The 21,287-nt window shown below is 39.2% G+C and overlaps 1 protein-coding gene across 1 annotated transcript in view; it reads right to left on the minus strand.

The window, feature by feature from the left end:
* Positions 1-21,287, minus strand: part of MYOM2 (myomesin 2) — a 91,009-nt gene that overhangs the window by 43,496 nt on the left and 26,226 nt on the right. Inside the window, exons 6-13 of the mRNA XM_063313833.1 lie at positions 16,920-17,008; positions 16,781-16,831; positions 13,685-13,849; positions 11,050-11,211; positions 7,942-8,083; positions 5,796-5,995; positions 5,110-5,163; positions 3,446-3,573 (exon numbers count right to left, since the gene is read on the minus strand). Coding sequence (XP_063169903.1) covers positions 3,446-3,573; positions 5,110-5,163; positions 5,796-5,995; positions 7,942-8,083; positions 11,050-11,211; positions 13,685-13,849; positions 16,781-16,831; positions 16,920-17,008 — 991 coding nt within the window. The remainder of the gene's footprint in view (positions 1-3,445; positions 3,574-5,109; positions 5,164-5,795; positions 5,996-7,941; positions 8,084-11,049; positions 11,212-13,684; positions 13,850-16,780; positions 16,832-16,919; positions 17,009-21,287) is intronic.

A 21,287-nucleotide genomic window follows, 5' to 3' on the forward strand; every position in this document is an offset into this window, starting at 1 on the left:
AAGAACCTTCAGATCTTCAGATATATTGAGACAGCAACTCCCCAAATACCACCCAGCATGCTAGACGATAACACCTAGCTGTCCTTGGCTAAACCCCCAAAAGCTAAGCAAGATCAAACCTGGTTAGTATTTCAGTTGGAGATAATCAGAAAATCTTGTGGCTGTAAACTAGAATGGAAAGTCAGAAAAACATCCCAGAAGGTATCAAGGGCGCTTCCAGTGGGAATGGCGGACTGAACAGCTGTGCCGCTGGACTGGCTGGCAGAGCAGACAGCGCGGTGGCTTTTTTTGGGCTTAGGCAGGTTTTTCCTGAAGCCCAGGAACATTCTCTGGATTAAGGAGAATACCTGGAATCATCCCATCTGAACTCCGAACGCCTGCTTGCAGCCAGAGGATCGTGAACAACTAGGAGGCTGGGGCGTCACCATTTCCAAGCTGTGCTATAGCCTTAAAGGGAAACTAAGACTGGCCACCCCATTTCTAAATCACCAATTTATATTTTTTTTAAGTATATATATCCCAAGAGAGGCTTTCTACAGTGAGGAGAAGCTGGCTCTCTTGGTGCTTAACGTTATTTTTGGGACTACTTTAAAAAAAAAAAATCTTTTTAAGTTTTGGATTTTGTTTTCCTTCCAAAGGAAAATTTAAGATTGAGAATAAATAATTGTCTTCCTGTTATTTTTTTGTATTAAACTTGAAGATATTAGCATTTTCCTACATGTTGAATCGGCTGATTTGAACTTTCAGCTTTCTATTCACTTTCCCTTGAGAGCAGCCTGCTAATTACTATCACTTTGTGCAAACAACTTTCCCTCCCATATCTTTGACCTTTGTTGATTAACTCCTAGGGGGCACCATAATTTACTGTGTGAGACATGGAGGAATTCAAGCAGATTCTTTCTGACCTTCACTATGACTTCAAAAAGATTTCTTTTGACCTTTATCAAACTTCTATGCAAGATATCCAGGACACTGTGGAAAATATGAGAGCTAAAATGTGCCATCAGGTTGGGGATGTGGTGGATGAAATTGAGGAACCTAAGACCAATAGAAAGATTTCTTTTAAGACTGAGATTGAGATTTCTATCGAGATGCTGGATGACGACTGGATAATGGAATTGGAGAAAGCTAAAGGAAAGACTACCTGCAAGGCATAAATAGAATCAATCTCCTGGTGGAATGTCATGAAAAGCCTGGAGTTTTTGAGGGGGGCAGTTGCGTTGTCTGTGTCCTGTTCAGACTATGCAACCAGGCAGAATAATATCAAAAATACTCTTTATTAATAACTATTTACAACAATTAAGTCCCTGAGGTACAAGGAACTCTGATTCCACTGAGCTGAGTGGATCGCTGCAGACAGTGGAACAGGGCTACTGGATGGTACAGAAGGCTGAAAGCCACTGGAACACAAGGTACTATGAAACTGGAACAACAGTTCTCCAATTGGAACACACTGGACTCTCGAAGCAGGACTACAAACTGGGTACGAGACTGGACTTGGCTAGGAGCTCTGGACTGGAGTAAGGCTCGAGGCAGAACTGGAACTTGGAACAAGGCTGGAACACGGAGCAAGAGTGGACTTGGCTGGAAGCCCCAGACTCAGCTGGATTCTCTGGGCTGGAAACTGAGAGCAAGGCTGGGAACTTAGAACAAGGCTGGACTTGGCTGGAAGCCTCGGACTGGACTGGAACACAGATCCTGAACAAGATAGGTGTGAAATTCTCAAACACAGCTGAGCATATGAAGCACAATTGCACAGGACCAAGGATAAACAGCAGCGTGGGAGCTTCAAGGTGCAACTAAGCTGCTGGGAAGATTGCGGAGTTTCAAGGTTGGATGCAAGGCAGAAACTTCAGGGCATGGCTAACCCTGACTCCTCAGTAGCAGCAGAAGCAGATTTCAATTCCTCTTCAGAGTGGTGTGCGGGGGCTGATTCCTCTTTGGCAACAGATGCTGTCTCTGACACAGGTAAGGACTTGTCTTCTGAAGCTGCAGGCTTGGAGGATCGGTTGTCTCCGGCAGCTCGCTCTTCGCGTGGCTGCCTTTTATTCCGATCTTTGTTGCGCTTGGACCTGTCTGTAGCCAATTGGGCTGCTTTCCCCATGGCGTGCTTTGCAGCTCGTTGTTGGCACGTGCTGATTGGAGGATTCAAATCCTCCTCTGTATCCTGGCCAATCAGCACCCTGGGTTCTTCCCGCGCTGCTGACTCATCCTGGAGTTTCGTTTTCCCGGTTTCAGCCTGGTAAGTTTCCAATTCCTCCTCTGACTCAGAAAGAGTTTCACTTTCCAAGTCAGAGGCAGGCTTGGTTCTGACAGTCTGATTTCTTTAAGAGGAAAGCTGAGTATATTTTCAGGATATGCAACTGCTCTGCTTTACTTTGAAGTGGGATAAGGGTTAAAGAATGTTTATCTGGTTTGCTTTAAGGATCTGACTGATGTTATTTGCCTTTAAAGATTTAGATTTATTGTTTTGAATTGGCTTTGGTTTTTGAGTTTATTAAGAATAATAGCAGACAACTTATACGCCTTTTAACTTGATTTTTATTATAGTAGTCAGAAATGTATAGAATAGTGGTAGGAAGGGAATAAATAATTAAATATGTTTTATCTTTTGGAGGGGAGATAGATGTTTAGGAGGTTTATATTATTTTTTTTTCATTTTAATATAAGGGGGAGGAGTAACTGTACTTAGTAATTTTTAATTGCTAATGTGGAATGACTTATAGAAATAATGTGGTGTTTTGGTTTAATATAGAATAAGAGATTGATTATGAAAATGTTGTATATCCTTGCTGTTAAAAGTCGAAAGCCACATCTTTCTGTAAATTTTTTTTTTTTTCTTTTGTGTTTCTGCACTTTTTTAGTTTTTTTTCTTTCTTTATAGTTTTTTTTTTTGCTTTTCTGTAGCTTTTATTCTTTGTCTGAAATTTAATAAAATTTATTACAAAAAAAAAAGAAGGTATCAAGGGCATTACTTTCTCATAATGTTACCTAGAAAACAACATGGATGTGTTCTAGCCACCAGGACTTCAGTTTGCCTTGAGGGAGATTTTACTAATTTATCTACCTTCAGGGATGGTAAGATCAGATCAAGTACCAATCTGTACTATCTGCTACTTAGGTGGCTCCACTCATGCCAGTTGTTTTGCAGAACAAAGGCTAAACTACTTCAGTATCTGGGCTTGTCTTCTTCCAGGTCTAGCCAAGACTACCTAAAGTTCCCCACTAGTGAAAAAAGTTGGTTTTTTCCCCTGATCTTCAATTTAAATAAATGTAACTAAAGTGTTTTTTTTTTTTCTGGGATTTCTTCAACCATCCCTATTACCTTCCCTGGATTTGCTAATGCTCATATTTTCTCTTTCTGCTACTGTGCACATTATCTGAAATGAAGAGGTATGTGGTCATGAAATGCCTTATAGCCGAATGCAACTATAAGGCATGGTACCTTCTCAATGAAATATGATAATGGCTCTTTGCCACGAGGAACAGGTGGATCCCAACTGAGAACAACATACGTTCTGCTGGTTTCTGAAGCTTGCACATTGGTGGGAGGTCCGGGGATTTTAACATCACCTAGAAGAGTAATAAACTCAGTAACTGATCAGCCCCAGATTAACCTCCCAAGCTAGCATTGATGCAAAAAGTTGTCTTTCCAAATATCTCATTAGAGTGAGATATTATGCTCAGCTACTAAGGGCTATAGCATCAGCTTTGTGATTTATCAAAACTAATTTGTTTCTAGTTTGTGAAAACCAAGCAAGCCACTTAGAAGGGTAGCAGTGATTTTTCACTGCTGACTTAAAAAAAACATTGAAGGGAGAAGGAGAAAAGATTGCACATGTATTCATCTCCTAAGATTTTTGTTTTACTTTGATCATATTTGAATCACTTTAAACTGCAGTACTAAATGCCGTGATAAAGCCTTCATGCTTTATGCAAATAGGAAACAGGTTGATCAAAGTGAGGAGCCCAAGAGCTTCTGCCTCTCAAAAATGAGCAAGGAGAAAAATTTGCATGAAGGATCATAGCAATTAAATATAAAATAATACCAGCAAAAAACGGAAGGGGAAAGCATCATGGAAGAAACCCCTCCTAGCTTAGGAATAACAATGAGAATCAGTGTAATATATGGCACAGGAATGAATCATTATTTTCATGTAACAACTGTGGCTGCTCTCAGTTTCTCATCAAACAGCAGTTCAAAGAGAGGATGGGAATTTTAGTATCCATGTGTAATGGCTCAGCTTTGCCTGAGTTGGTTTATATTAGTCCCAGTCAGAGAAAATCCTCAGCATTTTTTTAATGCTGCAACCACTGGGGTTGCTCTTGAAGATATATCCACACCTAACTCCTGTTTTCTTTCAAAACCTGAGCCCCAAGATATTTGGTAGGAAAAATAGTTCACCATAAAAGAAAGGAAAAAAAACTATTTTTGACTTGATCTGCCTGAACTGAAAGTTGTCATGGACCATCATTCTCTAGACATGAGTGAAGCATATCTGCGATTTGCACATTGTACATATACATTTTGCACTGCAATCTAGATTTGGAAAAAAATAGTACGCACTGTGTTGATGAAACTAGCCTTTTCTAGCTGTTTCGATTCCAGCTACAAAGGAGCAAAAAGGTGTTTCTGCTCTGGGAAGGCAGATGCTAAAATATACTTACACTGTAGTCTTAAACTGCATCAGCAGCCTTGAATTATTCTGCTTTAAACTCTAAAGCACTTCAACAAATTACAGTTTCCAAGATTCTGGTGGAAAACCAGAAAAATTAAAGTAGCAATATGGGTGTACCCTGATAATGAAAACACGCACAACGCTTACATACACAAAATGAAAATGCAATACTTTTCTAGTACTCAAAACTGTAATCACTCAAGAATCTTAGTTCTCAAGTTCCCTTACTACTAGATTCTACGTGTGTGCAATAAGAGACATGAACATGTTTAGCTCTATATTAAATGACTAAAGAAAAGAGAGTATAGCCAGAAAAAGAAGAGCAAAGGAAAATTGAATATCAGCCAGAAGACAAACGAAGCATAAGTAACTGCAACAGAGATACACTGTTGGAGATGTCCATAATCTTGCCTCTGTACAAGTTACATACCTTCCAAGTCATCATGATGGAGTGCAATGTCCCTGCCTCCCTCCATGTGAATAGCTGAAGATGAAAGAAAATACTGTTTATATTTAAGTTTCTGTGCTAATAGAATGCCTTCCAAAAAGTATATGAAATCGTCTTTATAATATTTGATTGCTACTCACTATTATGAATTTTTATATCAGCACCATTATGCAAAGTTACATGTTGGTAGCTCTAGCCATCTGATGTTATTAACTCAGATCAGTGCTGTATCTGTGCCAATAGTTAACAAACACGTAAAAGATCACACTTTTAAATTGAACAAATTAATGGGCTGATCAGAAATCACTGTCACTCAGGACAAAAATGAAGAACATTTTAGGTATTAGATAATTTACCAGTGGAATTTTTTCCATGCTTATTTACATATCAAACAGCAGAACCACTATACAGAGAGTGGAATACCTGATGAAAGTTATTAGCCACAATAGTTCACAATGGGATCTCCATGTCTGAGGGAATATATGTATTGGCTGAAATCATAACTCTCACTTCAAGTAGTGATAAGTAAGCTTGCAAGCCTGATTTATGGCCAGCTTTAAAATGAAATTTATCCTGCCCCACTGCCCCTCTCATTTAGCACCAAGATTCTTCCTTCATAAGTGTGCTTGTAATTTCCACTGAAGAAATATGGCAAAGTTTTTTCTTACTCTGTAGTCTCTCCAAGTCCACAGGGTCAAGAGCTGCCACCACTTCAGAGATTCTTGAGGGCCGACTGATCCCTGCCTGATTGACAGCCTTCACTCGGAAAATGTAGGAATGCCCTTCCAACAAGCCAGTCACTGGATATTTGCAGATTTTTACAGGAGCATCATTGCATTGCACCCATTTTTCAGTACCCACTTCACATCTGGTTTTAAAAATGACAGAAAGATGGAGAGGAAACTTTATTTCCAAGATTTCCTAACAAGCCACTTAAACCGTGAGAAAGATTTCTTTAAACTGGGTGACTGGTGAACCAGATGCCAATTGTAGTTAAAATTAAGCAAGTATAAAGTAATGGGCATTAGGACAAAATACTGTAACTTTATATGTATACACTGATGAGGTGTAAGCTATCTGTAACTAACTAGGAAAAAGGTCGAAGTCATAGTGGATATCTCATGAACACTTCCTCAAATAGCACATGACTAACTTCTGAAACGATTTCCATAAGATGTGATGGGATGGATGGATGGGTGTGTGTTTGTGTGTGTACACACACACACACAAACACACACACATGCCTTTGAGTCAGTGTTGCCTCCTGGTGACTGCCTGGACAAGCTCCTACAGTTTTCTTAGCAAGATTTTGGAAGTGGTTTGCCACTGCCTCCTTCCTAGGGGTGAGGGATAGTGACTGGCCCAAGGTCACACAGCTGGCTTTGTCCCTAAGGTGGGACTAGAATTCGTAGTCTCCCTGTTTCTAGCCTGGTGCCTTAACCACTACCCCAAACTGGCTCAGGGCACTATCATAGATAGCTTTAAAGGGGAATTGGATAACTTAATGGATGACAGGTCTGTCAAGGGCTGTCAGTCTTGAAAATCAAGGTGGAGGATTGTGTACCTTGAAATATTAGTGGCAGGGAAGTAATAGCAACAGAGAGCTATATTTCCACTTCCCACTTGCAAGTACCCTTTCAGGCATTTGGCTGGCCACTGTGAAAAGCAAAACACTAGACTAAGATGGACCTTCACCTGGGCCAGCAGGGCCACTATAAGTTGAACATGGGATATTTCCCAGGGAGTGAATGTGCCTCAAGAATATTTCACAATTTGACTTATAGGATTATGTGGAATGGACAAATCATTGAAAATCTCCTCACACATATCTTTAGCAGGCTCACTGAATACACATTCATGAAGTGAAGTTAATGAGGGCTGGAACATCAAACATTGGGTGGCAAATAGTATCCCACTATCACCTGCTAAAAGGGAAATTAACACATTAACCTAACGAGTAGGGAACCAAGAAATGAAGAACCAAACGATTCACATGTGTACGTTGATCACTCGGTAATTGTGATAACCAGGTAGCAACTTGCTTGTAGGAATGTGTACTGCAGATCATGCATGTGCCATAACCACAGTGACCATATTTTCTTGGAAAAAATAAATGACAAACCTGAAAAAGGGGCTAATATGAAAGAGGTTCATAAGGATAAAAAAATGTTATTATGTTTATAATTTTGCTTTACAAAGCAAAAATTCAAGAGCAAAACCAAGAAAAACTTTGCAAATTTGCATATTCTAATAAAAATATATAAAATCAAACAGTATATGTAGATTTATTTTAAAAAGACAATTCAATTTCCATTTTTTTCCCATGAATGTATAGGACTGTGCATTAAGTGGTACCATTTGTATGGTAAAAGCTAAATGACCAAAATAAAAGACAAAAGTGAGTTTTTGAAAAATAAATAAATCTAAAGGACAGCTTTCTGAAATAAAGGCCTGTCCTTGATCATAAAGGATGCATGGTCACTGTGGTCATAACAGACACTTCAGGCCATCTCTGCCAAAAGATTCTTCAATGGAATGATCATTTTTTCAGTGCTAATTTATCACATATTGAGTAATTAAAAGATCTTCATGTGTGCGTGAACCAATTCAAAGAGCCCTGGACTGAGCTGGAGATCTGTAACTTGCAGAAAAACCACAAAAGGCAACATATTTGATTGAAATAAGATTTGAACAATATTATACTAATTTATCACAGAAAGGAAAACCTATATAAAGTTCAAAAACTGTATCTCTTGAGCACTGGTAATTTATTTGAAATATGGAAGAATCAAATACTATTCCTTCCACATATACCTGTCCACAAAATATCCAATAACTGGAGCTTCATGGGTTGTATTTGGTGGTTTCCAAGTAACAATAACATAATCTCTGTTGGCATCAAAGCATTTCACGTCCATTGGTGCTCCAGGGGCCCCCATTACTAGGGCATCAGCATCTAAAACCCCAAGAAAAGCCCAGATTAAATCACCCTTGTATAATTCAGGAATTATAAATATGACACCTCGTTATGGGTGACAGTGGGGTCTTCCTCACAGACGAGTTAATTCACATTTCTCCCATCCTTGAGTTAGGAGAAAAGTACAACAGCATTAATTATATTATACTCATTGCTGATCCCTATTCTATTTTAATAACAAAGTCACAGAGTGGTGCTTTCCTTAATGTTGTAATATGGGTCATGTTAGGGAAAGTAATTGGTAGATTTCCCAGACTGAATTTCCCCTTCCACCAAACTTCAGCAGCTCACAGGAAAAACATTCAGTGACTGTCAAGACCAGACCAAGAAACGACGCTGAATCAGTGTATTCCAACTCTAGTTCTTTATTGTTCTCACGGAATAGACAGAATCTTGCCAGACTAAAGCTATCCTCACTAACCTAAGGGGAAATAACCAAAGAGACTCTAGGGCGGGGCTACTCTAACTTTCTTTGTCTCTCTGCCAAGGCCTTCCAAACTGCGAGTCCTCTTATCTCCCTGGAACGCGCTCTCTCCTTCCTGAGAACCAGCAGCAACCTCGAAATCTATCACAATGGCTTTCTTTAATAGTGTGAGGCTGGGGCTGGTGGGTGGAGATTATGTGAGTTTTAACAGATGGCTACACCAGTGGGTTTAGCCATCCATTAAATCTTGCTCTGGTTTTGTACATGGAATAATGCTATTCTGGAATAGAATTCTGGAACAATTCTATTCCAAAGTAGTGGTATTCTGGAACAACTCCATATCCATGTCAAAAAAGAGACCCAAAATAGAAGACAGCTGAAAGGATGGTTGCACGGTGTAGTGGAAAAACTCCATCTTAAATTATCCCTGTCCCCTTCAGTTGACAGTAATTTCTTGGGTATCTTTCTTGACCAATTTGCTCCTCTTGAGGTATAGGGTGAGAACAGGAACAGGGAGCATGTGAAGTTTTAAAAAGCAGTAATTGCTGCTGAGAAATTGTATGCAAGAGACTATAATTTATGGATCAAGGGAGGAGGACTCACATGCCCACCTAACCCTAACCTAAATTCCTTGACTTCCTATCAGCTAGAAAATGTAGGATAAGCTAACCACACCTTGGGAATTTTCAAATAGAGAGATGATTCACTCTCCTGTCCAGCCTGCTCAAACAATGGGGGCACTGCAGATGATAGGCAAACTTGACTGAAGCTGAGATGTTCTAAACAGGGTAGGATGTGATGCTAAAGGCTCCTTGTTATTGTAGATGTGGCAAATACAAGGGGAGAGCTCAGTTTGAAAGAACCAGACTCTCCAGCCGACAAAAGCAGAATGACCCTGGAAAACAGAGCCCAAGGATCAAAGAGGAGGGGGAGGGAGCAGTCCAAAGCGACCAATAAGAATTGAGCAGATCCCAGCTCCTGAGCACTTTATCACAAGCATTATAAGGAAACATCATTATCAATCGTTTGTAGGACAGGAATTGTGTTGGGAAAAGAGGGGAAACGTTACTTTAGTAGCTAAATATGACTGTCTCCATGGTGGGCTGGGGATGAGACAAGTAACCATATAAGGGTATGTCCTTTAAAAATGTTTAGTGAGGCATCTTCGTACTACAGTTATTACAAAGGATGAGGATTCCCTTTATGGAAGTAAACAGAGGGACATTTTAAAAGATGTTATATCCTAACTTGGACTTTACTATATTTTTTTTATGTAAATCAAGTTGCTTTCAACAGAATTTGCTGAAAATTTAGCCTGAATTATTCAGCAGAATCAAAAGGCTGCTGATCCAGAACACTGATCCAGTTGTAATCTCATAAAAAGGATCCTAAATACACCAGGAGATGGGCTTTCATATCCAAGTCATACACTTACCATATTACATGTTTATAACATGAAAGCATTTTCACAACTCATATTGGCCCCACATGCCAATAGTCTACAGATTAATTGATGGATATATGAAGTTAGCAAACTAATCCTTCTCAGATATTTTGGATTTCAACTCCCATCAACCCAGGCCACAGGCCCAATAGCAAGATATTTTAGGAGCTGTAATACCAAACATTTGACTGGAATCAGTGTGCAACTTTAGCATTTTCTGCCTTCCCTGACTAAATTCTCCTTCCGCCATCTTTATTCTCCTGAGGTTAATTTCTCCCTATTGTTGAAGAGCATGGAGCAGTATTGCAGAGAAACACAACATAGCTCCAGGGAAGGCAAGAACAAGAACTGCTAAGGTTTTACACTGGTGCCTCTGGCAGAGTAATGAAATGAAATGAAGAAACAAAGTCCTACCATTCACCCACACAAAAACAAATGGAACAGCGCTGAAAGCTTGCAAGTACAAGCCACTATTTGTCAGTCTGTGAGCTTGGGTAAATTCTACTGAAATCAACTAGACTTGTTTACAAGATAGTGAGCTTGTTACCAGGGCCAAAATGTCACTGAGTATAAATCAGCCCACCTCCATAGCTTTCAGCAAAGTTTGCTGAGGATGCTGGCTGAGGTATTTAACTGAATCTAAAAGGCTGTATATAAAGAAGTTGTTCCAGCTGCATTTCTGCCCTTAAGGATTTGTGTTATCCCATCCAGACTTGCAAGGGACTTGCCCATGTCAGCATGAGATCAAACTGCGACCCTCATTTCATCTTAAATAATCTCTTTCTTTTTGTCAAACCAGAAAGGCAACCATTCTCCTTCACTTTCTCATTATACAAATATGGTGAAATGCTCTGCTAAGCATGAACACTCTCTGAAATGTGACCACACCAAGTTTTGCCTGTCTGTTTTACAACCACCAGAACAATTGCAAGTGACATAATCAAGCATTTCAGAGGAACAGATTCAACAAGGGGCCAGCATTTGGGAAGGCCAATAATTCCCCACTCCCTACCCCTTCTGATCATCACTCAAAAAGAATCAAGCTGGAACAGTTCCTGAGCAGCAAGGCTGCCATACCTCTGACAAACAGAAATGCACTATATTCATTCACTCCTCCTCTGGAAATTATGCGCAGGGTATATAAGCCTTCATCATCCTTGTGCAAATGAGGGAAAGACAGTGCTGCTTGACCTTCACCAAAGTATGGTTTTGTCCACTTGGATTCTTTTATTAGCTCATCTGGAAGACAGTTTGCAATTCAACACATGTTAATAAGATAACAGTGATAAAGACATATTCTACACTGCAATCTCCAAATCAGCCATTTTAAAGTAAATATATCTTGAAGAAGCTGTCATTCTGTTTGAATGTTAACTAATCTGAAACTCTCAAATTCTGGGAGGAAAAAACTCTATTGAAGCTATGTCATGAAAACCTCATCAAGCACATGTTTCAGCCAACATTAAATTCTTCAAAATTCTATTGACTAACAGACATGGGATAAATCACACACTTTTTCTTCCACGAAAGTCAACAGGATTTAAATATGTTTAGTTTGGGTTAGACTAAAGCTGGAATCAGGAATCATTTCTTTACACACTTCTGATCCTTTTTAATAAACTTTGCTAACTGAGGTATGTGTCAAATTAAACCTGGAAAGAGGAAAGAAAAATGACTTAAAACCAGAGTTAGGTTAAATCTGAGGCTTCTTATAAATACATAGTTAATTTGAAATCTTTGGGGCATTCCTGACAAATAGTTTGTGTTTCTCACAGGTAAGAGGTTGCAACTCAACGTTAACGTAAGGTAATCTAATTGACAAGTGCAGTGGGGCAATGAAACATATAGAATGCTGTATTTCAGCTAAAGAAATCCCTGCCTATTTAGTTTTGACCTATTACCTTACTAATTGATCAAGTAATTGTGTTTGGACTTTGGTGGATGTGGGGTTTTGATCCTCAACAGCTGTTTTGCATAGATACCCATTAATCAACCAGGCTTAAAAGTCAGGTTCCAAGCTCTGTAGAAATATTCCAGTCATACTGAAAGAAATATACAGAACTGTTCAAGATAAATAAATAGGCCGTTTAGATAAGTGGCTTCAACTTGGCCATCAAGTGCTTGTAACTCACAGATGTACCACTGTCCAAATTAGAATGCTAGATAATAAAGGAAAGCTACCTGCCTGTATGATCTGTGAAAAAAAAACCAGTTATTGCCATTCATACATTTTATATTATTTTTTATGAAACCACTTCACTTTGCGAAGGTTTTGAGCTTCATTTAGCCCACCTCACTGAAATACCACATTTTACATTAAAAAAATCTCCCAGGTTAAGGCTCAGGATTTCCCTCATTAAAATTAGTAAAGGATGAGAAGCATCTATGCAATGAATCACAGGAGACCATCTGAAATAATTGGACCTAGCATTGGTCACTTCCCAAGATTTTTCTGTTTCTTGTACATTAACAATGTTGTCTGATTCAGTGCATTTATTCTAACAAAGGTTAACAAAGTATGAATATTTACAAGGTGCAATATTGCTTAGTACACGTTCTATACAAAGGGAGATATTTACATTACTAGGGAATCAGGTCATTCATTTGGTTTTCTACCAGTCAGAGTTGGCACCAGGATAACAGTCAGTCTGGAGAATACCTCCTTTGGTCCCTGCCAAGATCTCTGCTCTCTGTCTTTCTTTTAGATTGTTTTTTTAAATTAAAACAAAAATTAAATGAGAAGTTGGCATGCTAGCTTCCAGCATCATTGTTATTTCCAGGAATAACTCCAGAATAGATAACATAACATCGATGCCACAGGTATTTCTAGAAAATAAAATGGATGGGTGGTTGCAACCCAAAGCTTTGTGGGGAAGTGTCCCCACCTGCTCAAAAAAGAAGACAAGAGTAAGATGGGATGGTGAAGAGTATCCTGTCAAGCTAGAGGAGTGTTTCTCAACCTTGGCAACTTTAAGATGTCTGGACTTCAACTCCCAGAACTCCCCAGCCAGCTGTGCTGGATGGGGAATTCTGGGAGTTGAAATCCAGACATCTTAAAGTTGCCAAGGTTGAGAAACACTGAGCTAGAGGGAAAAGTGGGAGTAACCTCATTAGTCTGTCTTCTGATAAATAAATATTTTGTGACTGGTCATGCTCACCATACTAGCAAGTCTCTTACCTGTGGCTGCTTTTTGTAGATTTTGCCCTTTACTGACAAGTGACTGATGGATTTAATTAGATTGATATTGAACTTTCCTTAAAGAGCTCAAAGTGAAGTACAATTTTTCATCATCATAATCCAGTTAGGTGGGTTGGGCTGTGAGGTAGTGATTTGCCCAAAGTCCTATGAGTTTCTATGACTTAAGATAGAATTTCATGATATGTCCAACAGTTTAACTACTTTGAAATGTTCCCACTTCCTTAAAGTTTGTCTACTCCTGCTAAAAATGAAGTTAAGATGTCAATTTATTTAAACTGTGGGGGGGAGGGGGGTTTCAAAGAAAAACAAAAATACACAATGAATTCTTATTAATAAGGTTTTCTCTATTGGCCTTCTGGTCTAGAACTATCAATATTGGGATGCAGAGCTCATGAAAGGTTGGTATGAATTTCAGCAGTCATTTGTACCTCTTAGAAAATTCAGAATGAATGTAAAGGAAATTTACAAGGAAAGGAAATAAATGCAAAGCACATTAATAAAAAAAGATCTTACCATCTCTGTACCACTCAACCCGAGGCTGGAGACGCTTCAGTTCTGGTGTAACCAAGAGGTTACATCTCAAGGTAAGTGTTTCCCCCTCCATACCAAAGGTGACTCCAAACCTCTCCAAAAATTGAACATCAAAATGGGTGAAACAGATGTCTACTGGCAGTGGCACTGGAAGCAAAGCAAGAATGAGTTTAGTTAAAAAGACAATTGTTGGGATAAACCTTAGAAGTTATTTAGATTCCTTGATATGTTTAGGTGCCTTTAGTGAAACAATGGGAGTAGAGATTAATGCACTGGCTATAAAGCTGAAATCAGACTACTATTCCTCCTCCTCCTCCTCCTCCAGATGGGACAACAAAGCCAGTGGCATAAGTTTAGTGAAGGCAGCAAAGGCAATTGCTTTGTGGTCCACAAACATATGGGGCTTGCCAGATTCCCCCTAGCAGACTGCTCATTATTTCAAGCCTTCAACAATCAGATTGCATGGGCTTGGCACTATTGTAGCTGGACTGCAAATATCCAGATGACACTAGAGGGCAGCAAGGAGTTGGACTGTTTAAATGGTTTTGCTGCCGTGTTTATTGGTCATCTGGATTTTTGCAGCCTCCTATGGTTGCCCAAACTGAGGGTCCCAAAAGGACCTGTAGCAGAAATGTGGCGCAGAAAAAGGATCACGTGAGAGAGCAGCTGCTGCTGCTAGGACTTCCTCCTCCACTGATATGCCACTGACACTTCACTGCCACAGGGATATGCCCTGGAAGGGGAGCCCTCAGAGGGCTTAGCGGTTTCTCTGGGAATTGCTCTGACCATTGTCTTCCCCTTTTTATAAAAGTATGAAAAGAGGAAGATAGAAACACCAGATCTGGGCTGCAAAAGCTAGATGACCATTAGATGGCATCAAAGAGATACAAAAAGTTCAGAATTAACTTATTGGAATCATCAGTAAGCTGAGAGCCAGTCTGGTCTAGTGGTGAAGGTGCTCGGCTAGAAACCAGGAGATGGTGAGTTCTAGTCCCGCCTTAGGCGTGAAAGCCGGCTGGGTGACCTTGGGCCAGTCACTTTCTCTTAGCCCAACTCGGCGCAATGTAGACTAGCCTCCTCATGGTACACCCCGGGCAACGTGACTTGTCAGGGCTAAATAGTCTACACATCTGGCTGCTGGACCTCACAAGGATTTCCCAGCAAGAAAAGCAGCATGAACACCAAACTGCTATGCCATATGATTAAAAACAAACAAACAGGAAGCTGGATGTGCAGAAAAATTAAAACAGAGGAATAGATGCTTCAGGTAGTATTATTTCTGGAAAAAAATAGGTTTAAAATCTAGTAGGAATTTCTTTTTTCTGAGTGGTATAAATTGTTTCCATTTCTCTGCACAAATTAAGAACTTGAGTTTTATGTCAGCCTTTCAGCATAAGCAGGATATGCATGAGGACTTTCTCTTTCCTTTAAATCTCTTGTGATCTATAATATTGACATGGCATTCTCTGCCCAATCTTTTTCATTTTTTAATGGTGCTTTGTAGCAGTAACAAGTTATTTGTATTAGACCAGTGTATTAGACTTGTGGTCTGCCAGAAGCATTTCATTTCCTTTTGCAAACTGTATTTTAATTAACTTGCTGTTTTTCTATAATCTGAATAGCTCTGTAATTAATTTTCTTCACTGCTAGAATTGTGTATTTTGGACAGTTAATGTTAAATGCATTTTGATACATCTCTTCTTTTTTAACCAATAACATTTGATTTACTTTATCTCTTGTGAGATTGATTTATCTCCCAAGGAAGGGTTGAATTCTCTAGTCATAAACCTCTAAGTTACATAGCCAGGAGGTTGCATTATAGAAGTTATTTTCATTCATTCATTCATTCACCTTTTTATTGTCAGAAAGGCAGCACTAGGGGTGAGAGCCTTAATTCCAGGGTTAGGGGGAAGACAGCAGACCAGGCACACCCTGGAAAAGCAGTGATGGCAGCAGGAATTACCAAGCCACAAACAAAGAATAGGGCTTATGGATACCTAGATTGCTGATGTAACAGGGAATTTGATACTTCCAGCCTTCCATACTATACACCTGGCCAAATTCTGCTACATTGTAGCAAATATGGGATTAAGTGAACACTAAAAAGCAGCCCCATTTTTTTTAATCCTCTTTCAAGATTTTGAAAGGACATTTTTATTCTGTGCCTGAGCTGGAGCAATAAGCAGTCATTTTTTTTTCCTTATTACTTGTTTCCTATTTCCAGCTTTTGGGTTCAATAGGCTAGTTAGGTTAGCATCAGGAGCCAAGCTCTCCTATAGGCTCCTGAGAAGGAGGAAAACATCTTTACATGTCTAGCCAAAAGAAGAGCAGCTTTCTGTGTTCCTCTGAAGACTATGTCAGATATGTTTGCAGTTTCAAAGGGAAATGCACAAAGCCTGGCTTAGAGCAATGAACTCAGAAAACTAAAAGTTTTACATGTGCCTACTATGACTTAGTCATTTCTAAAATATTGGTGTATCAAAATGCCATCCCTCTTTTCCAAGTTTTAAGCCAGAGATTAAAATCATGTTGAGTATTATCATCCTCAGCTTTTCCAACATTCAGTAGTTTTGTTTTGATTTTGAAGTAATATCACAATAGCTATAAATATTAGAAACTCTAGACTCTCTCTCTTTCTCTGTGTAGATGGATGGATGGTTGGATGACAGATAGAGATTCTAAAGACAGTAAGTTCGCTATTTAATTAAGTGCAAGACTTGCTCTTAGGAGCTTAAAAGGTAAGCTGCTCTAGGGATGGAATTTCACAAGACCCTCTTTCAGAATTGGGAACAAGTTTTGTGTAAAAAATTAAGTCAAGATGATAAGAAGTTCCTGCTCTTAATCCTTACAGACATTATTTAGAAGGAGAGAGGCCCGCCTTAAACTGAAAGGGGAGTGCAAGTTAATAACAAGTCACATGCTCCTGATCCACTGGCCTGAGTTTCTAGGTCAAAACTAACACCTTAAACTGAGCCTAATAGCAAACTACTGTAGTAGCCCATTGTTAGGATTCTAGGGGGAGAAACATTATTGAGGCTTATCACAGGTCTAGAGTTGCTTCAAACCACAAGAACTTACAGCGATAGGGAAATATTCCAGCAGGATACGGTTCTTCATCCCCTCTGTATCCTAGAAGAAAGCAACAACATTGTGATCCAAGCCTTCTACGTATCCCCACATGTGTATCTGTTTCAAGTGGTCACATGGCTTTACTCACTTCTCACAATCACAGCAGCATTGGTTGAGACTTGTCCATGTACATTTGTTGCCACTGCAGTATAGGTAGCAGTGTCATCATAGTGAGCCCTAAATAGCAAACAGAACAAAAGATATGTCATATAAAAGAAAATGATTGATACTTCGCTTCAAATGCTGGTACATGTGCATGGAGGTTAATCTAAGAGGCCAACACGATTTGAGTACCATTCAATCCCACTATGGACTCAACAGACTCTTTCTGTTGCCTGTGTGAGGGAGGGACAATTGTCAAGCCCCTGGAGAGACAATTGAGTGCTTAGTGGCTCCAGCTGTGCTAGTTTCCAAGAGGTGGTCTCTTTCCTCTATATTTTATTAAGATACTTCCATAACTGAGATTCAATTTACTGCTAGAACAGGCTTTCATCAAACCAAGGGAATGGAAAATGCTACACATCACTTGCAGTACAGTGAGTTACGTTTTCTTTTGTATTATTTTTTTCCTTTGTAAGAGTAATTTAGAACTTTCCTCCCTCATTTCCCCTTGCTCTTTCTGCTAAATAAAAGTTACAAATGAGCAATGCAATCGTTTCCATCACTCTCCCTCTCCTTCCTGTGTTAGTCTCTCTCTCCAAAGATGTGAGGCCATGGGTTCAAGCCACCTCTGATCAGGACTGGATCAGCTGGAGGTCAAGCTATTACTTCTCTGATAGCAAGTTACTGCAGCTTGTGCACCAACCCAGCAACTTAAAATAACTTTGTAAGTACAGATAAAAAACATTTTGATAAGAATACAAGACAGCCTCCAGAAATATCAGCACAGAAAGAACAAGTGCAGATCTGGTCTTTGTTAAATTAGTATCATAGGACAGTTAATAGTTAAGTGTCTTGGCAAGAACATGAAGTGTTCTTTGCTACTGTCTTTGACTTCCCAGGCATGAAGTTTCACTAGGAATCCTATGTAGACACCCTAGAATTCTATCTAAGGCAAGCGTTTTTCAGCCAATGCCCTAAAGTCTGGTAACAGAATCAAGATTTTCCACTGCAACAAATGACTGGTAGGCAGCAGTGCTGCAACCAAAACTCTCCCCACGACCTGAGTTTGATCCCAGCAGAAGCTGGATTCTCTCTCAGGTAGCCGGCTCAGGACAACTCAGCCTTCCATCCTTCCAAGGTCGGTAAAATGAGTACCCAGCTTGCTGGGGAAGGCAATGACTGGGGAAGGCAATGGCAAACCACCCCGCTATAATCTGCCAAGAAAACGTCGCAAAAGCGGCATCCTCCCCCAAGGGTCAGACATGACTCGGTGCTTGCACAGAGGACCTTTTAACTTTCACCTTTCACAAGGATAATATAAAATATGGGTCCAAGCAGTATCAAAAACTATTAGGGACTCATATTAGAATTCTATTTTCACTGAACCTCCAAGCACCTAATCTCCTGCAAAGAAAATTTTTAAAATCTCTGACTCTTCTAGTGATATAAATGAGAAGATGTAGCTGCATGCTTTTATATAAAATCTGGTAATTTTACTAAACAGTTTGCTGGGTAATAGCAATCTTCTTGTGGGTATCTCTTTAAAGTTTCCACACCTTTGATTGAAAGTTTAAGCATCAGATTTCCTCTCCAAAGATCAACTGGAAGGGGGAGAAAACTCTTAAGAATGTCCAGTAAAAAGAATATAATATTGCTTTCACACTTGACTATTTTTTATTTTTTTTTAGAAGCATATAATCACTTCCCTAATTAAGAACCCTCTCAAGAGATTAAAAATGATCAATTTCAAATGGAAATTAAAAGTCAACCGGTTTTCCATGAATAATCTTGACATCCTATTTTACTCCCTTCACTATCCTGCATGTGTGTGGGGTTTTTTCACTACAACACAGTACATCTATAGAATATCTGTGACTTTCATGAACAGTGCTGTAAACAATATTTGTGTATTGTACATCATTAATTTCTCTTTAAGAAATGATTCATCATCTACTTCCATCCTGTGAAAAGAACTAGTGTGTTAATATGTTGAAAAAACCCAATCAGAAACAGGGAATACACTTCACTACTTCGTAGAGGCTATTTCTACATACATGTTACATAAGTGGGAAATGTTTTAACAGCATCATACAATGAAGAAAATATTGCAGCATTTAGGTGGTTTGCTGCTCAGAAGAAATACTTAGATTTAGCTTGATAGTTTTAAGAGCACTTTAGGTTTGTCTCTATTTTCTTTTTTAAAAAATTAAAATACTGACAGTTTGTCCTCTTGCCCCCAAGGATTAACAACTAAAAAACAACACTATCAGAATTAAAATTGACAGCGAGACTTCCGGTGGGATATGGCGGACTGAGCAGCTGTGCCTGCGAGCTCGGTGGGCAGAGCTGGCATCGTGGCAGTTTTTTGGGGGGCACAGGCTGGTTTCTCCTGTAGCCCAGAGCGTTTTTCCAGGCAAAGAAAATGCTGGGAATTGACCCATTTGTCCAGTGGATGGCGAGTTGCAGCCAGATCGTGGACAGCATGCACGATCGACCAGCAAGACTTCACCATGATACTGGGATTTCATCTTTTCCAAGCCGCACTGCAACCCTTAAAGGGACAGTAAGTCCTGCCTTCCCATTTCTAAAACACCCAATTTATTTTTTTTAAAGTTATGTACCTTAAAAGGAGCTTTCTACAGTAAGAAGAAGTGGAATCTCTTGGTGATTCCACTTCTTCTTACTGTAGAAAGCTCCTTTTAAGGTAGGTAAAGGTAAAGGTTTCCCTTGACGTAAAGTCCAGTCGAATCCGACTCTAGGGGGCGGTGCTCATCTCCGTTTCTAAGCCTTGGAGCCGGCGTTGTCATAGACACTTCCGGGTCATGTGGCCAGCATGACGACTCGGAACGCCGTTACCTTCCCGCCGAAGCGGTACCTATTGATCTACTCACATTTGCATGTTTTCGAACTGCTAGGTGAGCAGGAGCTGGGATTAACAACGGGAGCTCACCCCGCCGCGCGGTTTCGAACCGCCGACCTTCCGATCGACAGCTCAGCGGTTTAACCCGCAGCGCCACCGCGTCCCATCCTTTTAAGGTACATAACTTTAAAAAAATTGCCTATCATTATTTCTGTATTATATTTTAATTTTTTGTAAAGCTTTGGCTTGTTTTCCCATTTAAAGCGTAACAAGGATTGAGAATACATAATTGCCTTCCTGTTACTATTTTTGGTACTGAATTTGAAGGGTGGAATATTTTCCTACATGTTGGATTTGCTGTTTTAAATCTTCAGTTTTCTGTTCATTTGGGGGGGGATTTGTTTGCTAGTATACTTTCTCTTGCCAATTTTAGACAGAAGATTTTTATTAACTCATTAACTCCTTTCTGTGCAAGTCAAGTAACTAGGGAGCACCATAATCTACTGTCTGAAGCATGGAAGATTTCAAAGACTTCACAGAGTTATGTTGTGACTTTAAGCAGACTTTTAAAGAACTTCTTTCAGAGTGCTGTCAAGCCATTCTGCAGAGTGTTCGGAACATTGGAGAAGAGATTGTTGCTAAAGTGTGTCATCTGGCTGAAAATGTTACGATGGATGATGAAGATTTTGGAAAAGATGGGGAATTTTCTGTTAGTGAGATTAAAGCAATGCCAGGTGAAGATTATAGTTTGGTGCTGAAGGGGTTAAAGCAATAGTCTGAGTTTAAGTTTGTACAGGGAGTTGCTTAAGTTTGTACAGGGAGTTGGGGAGATATTATGACTATCTGAATCAGTGTTATGGGAAAGAAGAGAAAATGTTTTGTGGGAATTTTTTCCTTGCTGAGAAGTCTGAGTTCTTGAGGGTGGCAGTGGGGTTGCTTGATTTCCATAAAAAAATGCCTTATGTGTAATAGGGAGATATGTAAATGCCCTGATATATTTTGAGGAGGGTTAAAAAATTAAGAATGTGTAACTGGATTGATAATGAAGTTATTATGATTTCATTTTTTTGAAGATTTGGACTAAGATTTAGTCCAAATTTGTATGATTTAAGAAGTATTGATAAGATATAATAATATTCTATTTTGGCTTTTAAACTTAATAGGGTTAAGACTGTTGTAGCATTATTAATTATAAAAGCAAATAACTTATATGTTTGTATAATTTGATTTTTATTATAGTGGACAGAAATATATAGAATAGTGTAAGAAGGAAATAATTAAATAAATGTTGTTTTGTGGGGAGGGGAGTTGATTTAGAAATATATATATATATATATATATATATATATATATATATTCTTTTTTTATATAAGGGGAAGGAGCAATTGTATTAGTGATTTGCATGTGTCAATGGAAGGATTTATAGAAATAATGTGATCTTGGTTTGATAAAGAGTAAGGGTTTGACTATGGAAATTGCTGTATATTCTTGCTG

This window comes from Candoia aspera, chromosome 1 (assembly GCF_035149785.1).
Source record: "Candoia aspera isolate rCanAsp1 chromosome 1, rCanAsp1.hap2, whole genome shotgun sequence".
Classification (NCBI taxonomy): domain Eukaryota; kingdom Metazoa; phylum Chordata; class Lepidosauria; order Squamata; family Boidae; genus Candoia; species Candoia aspera.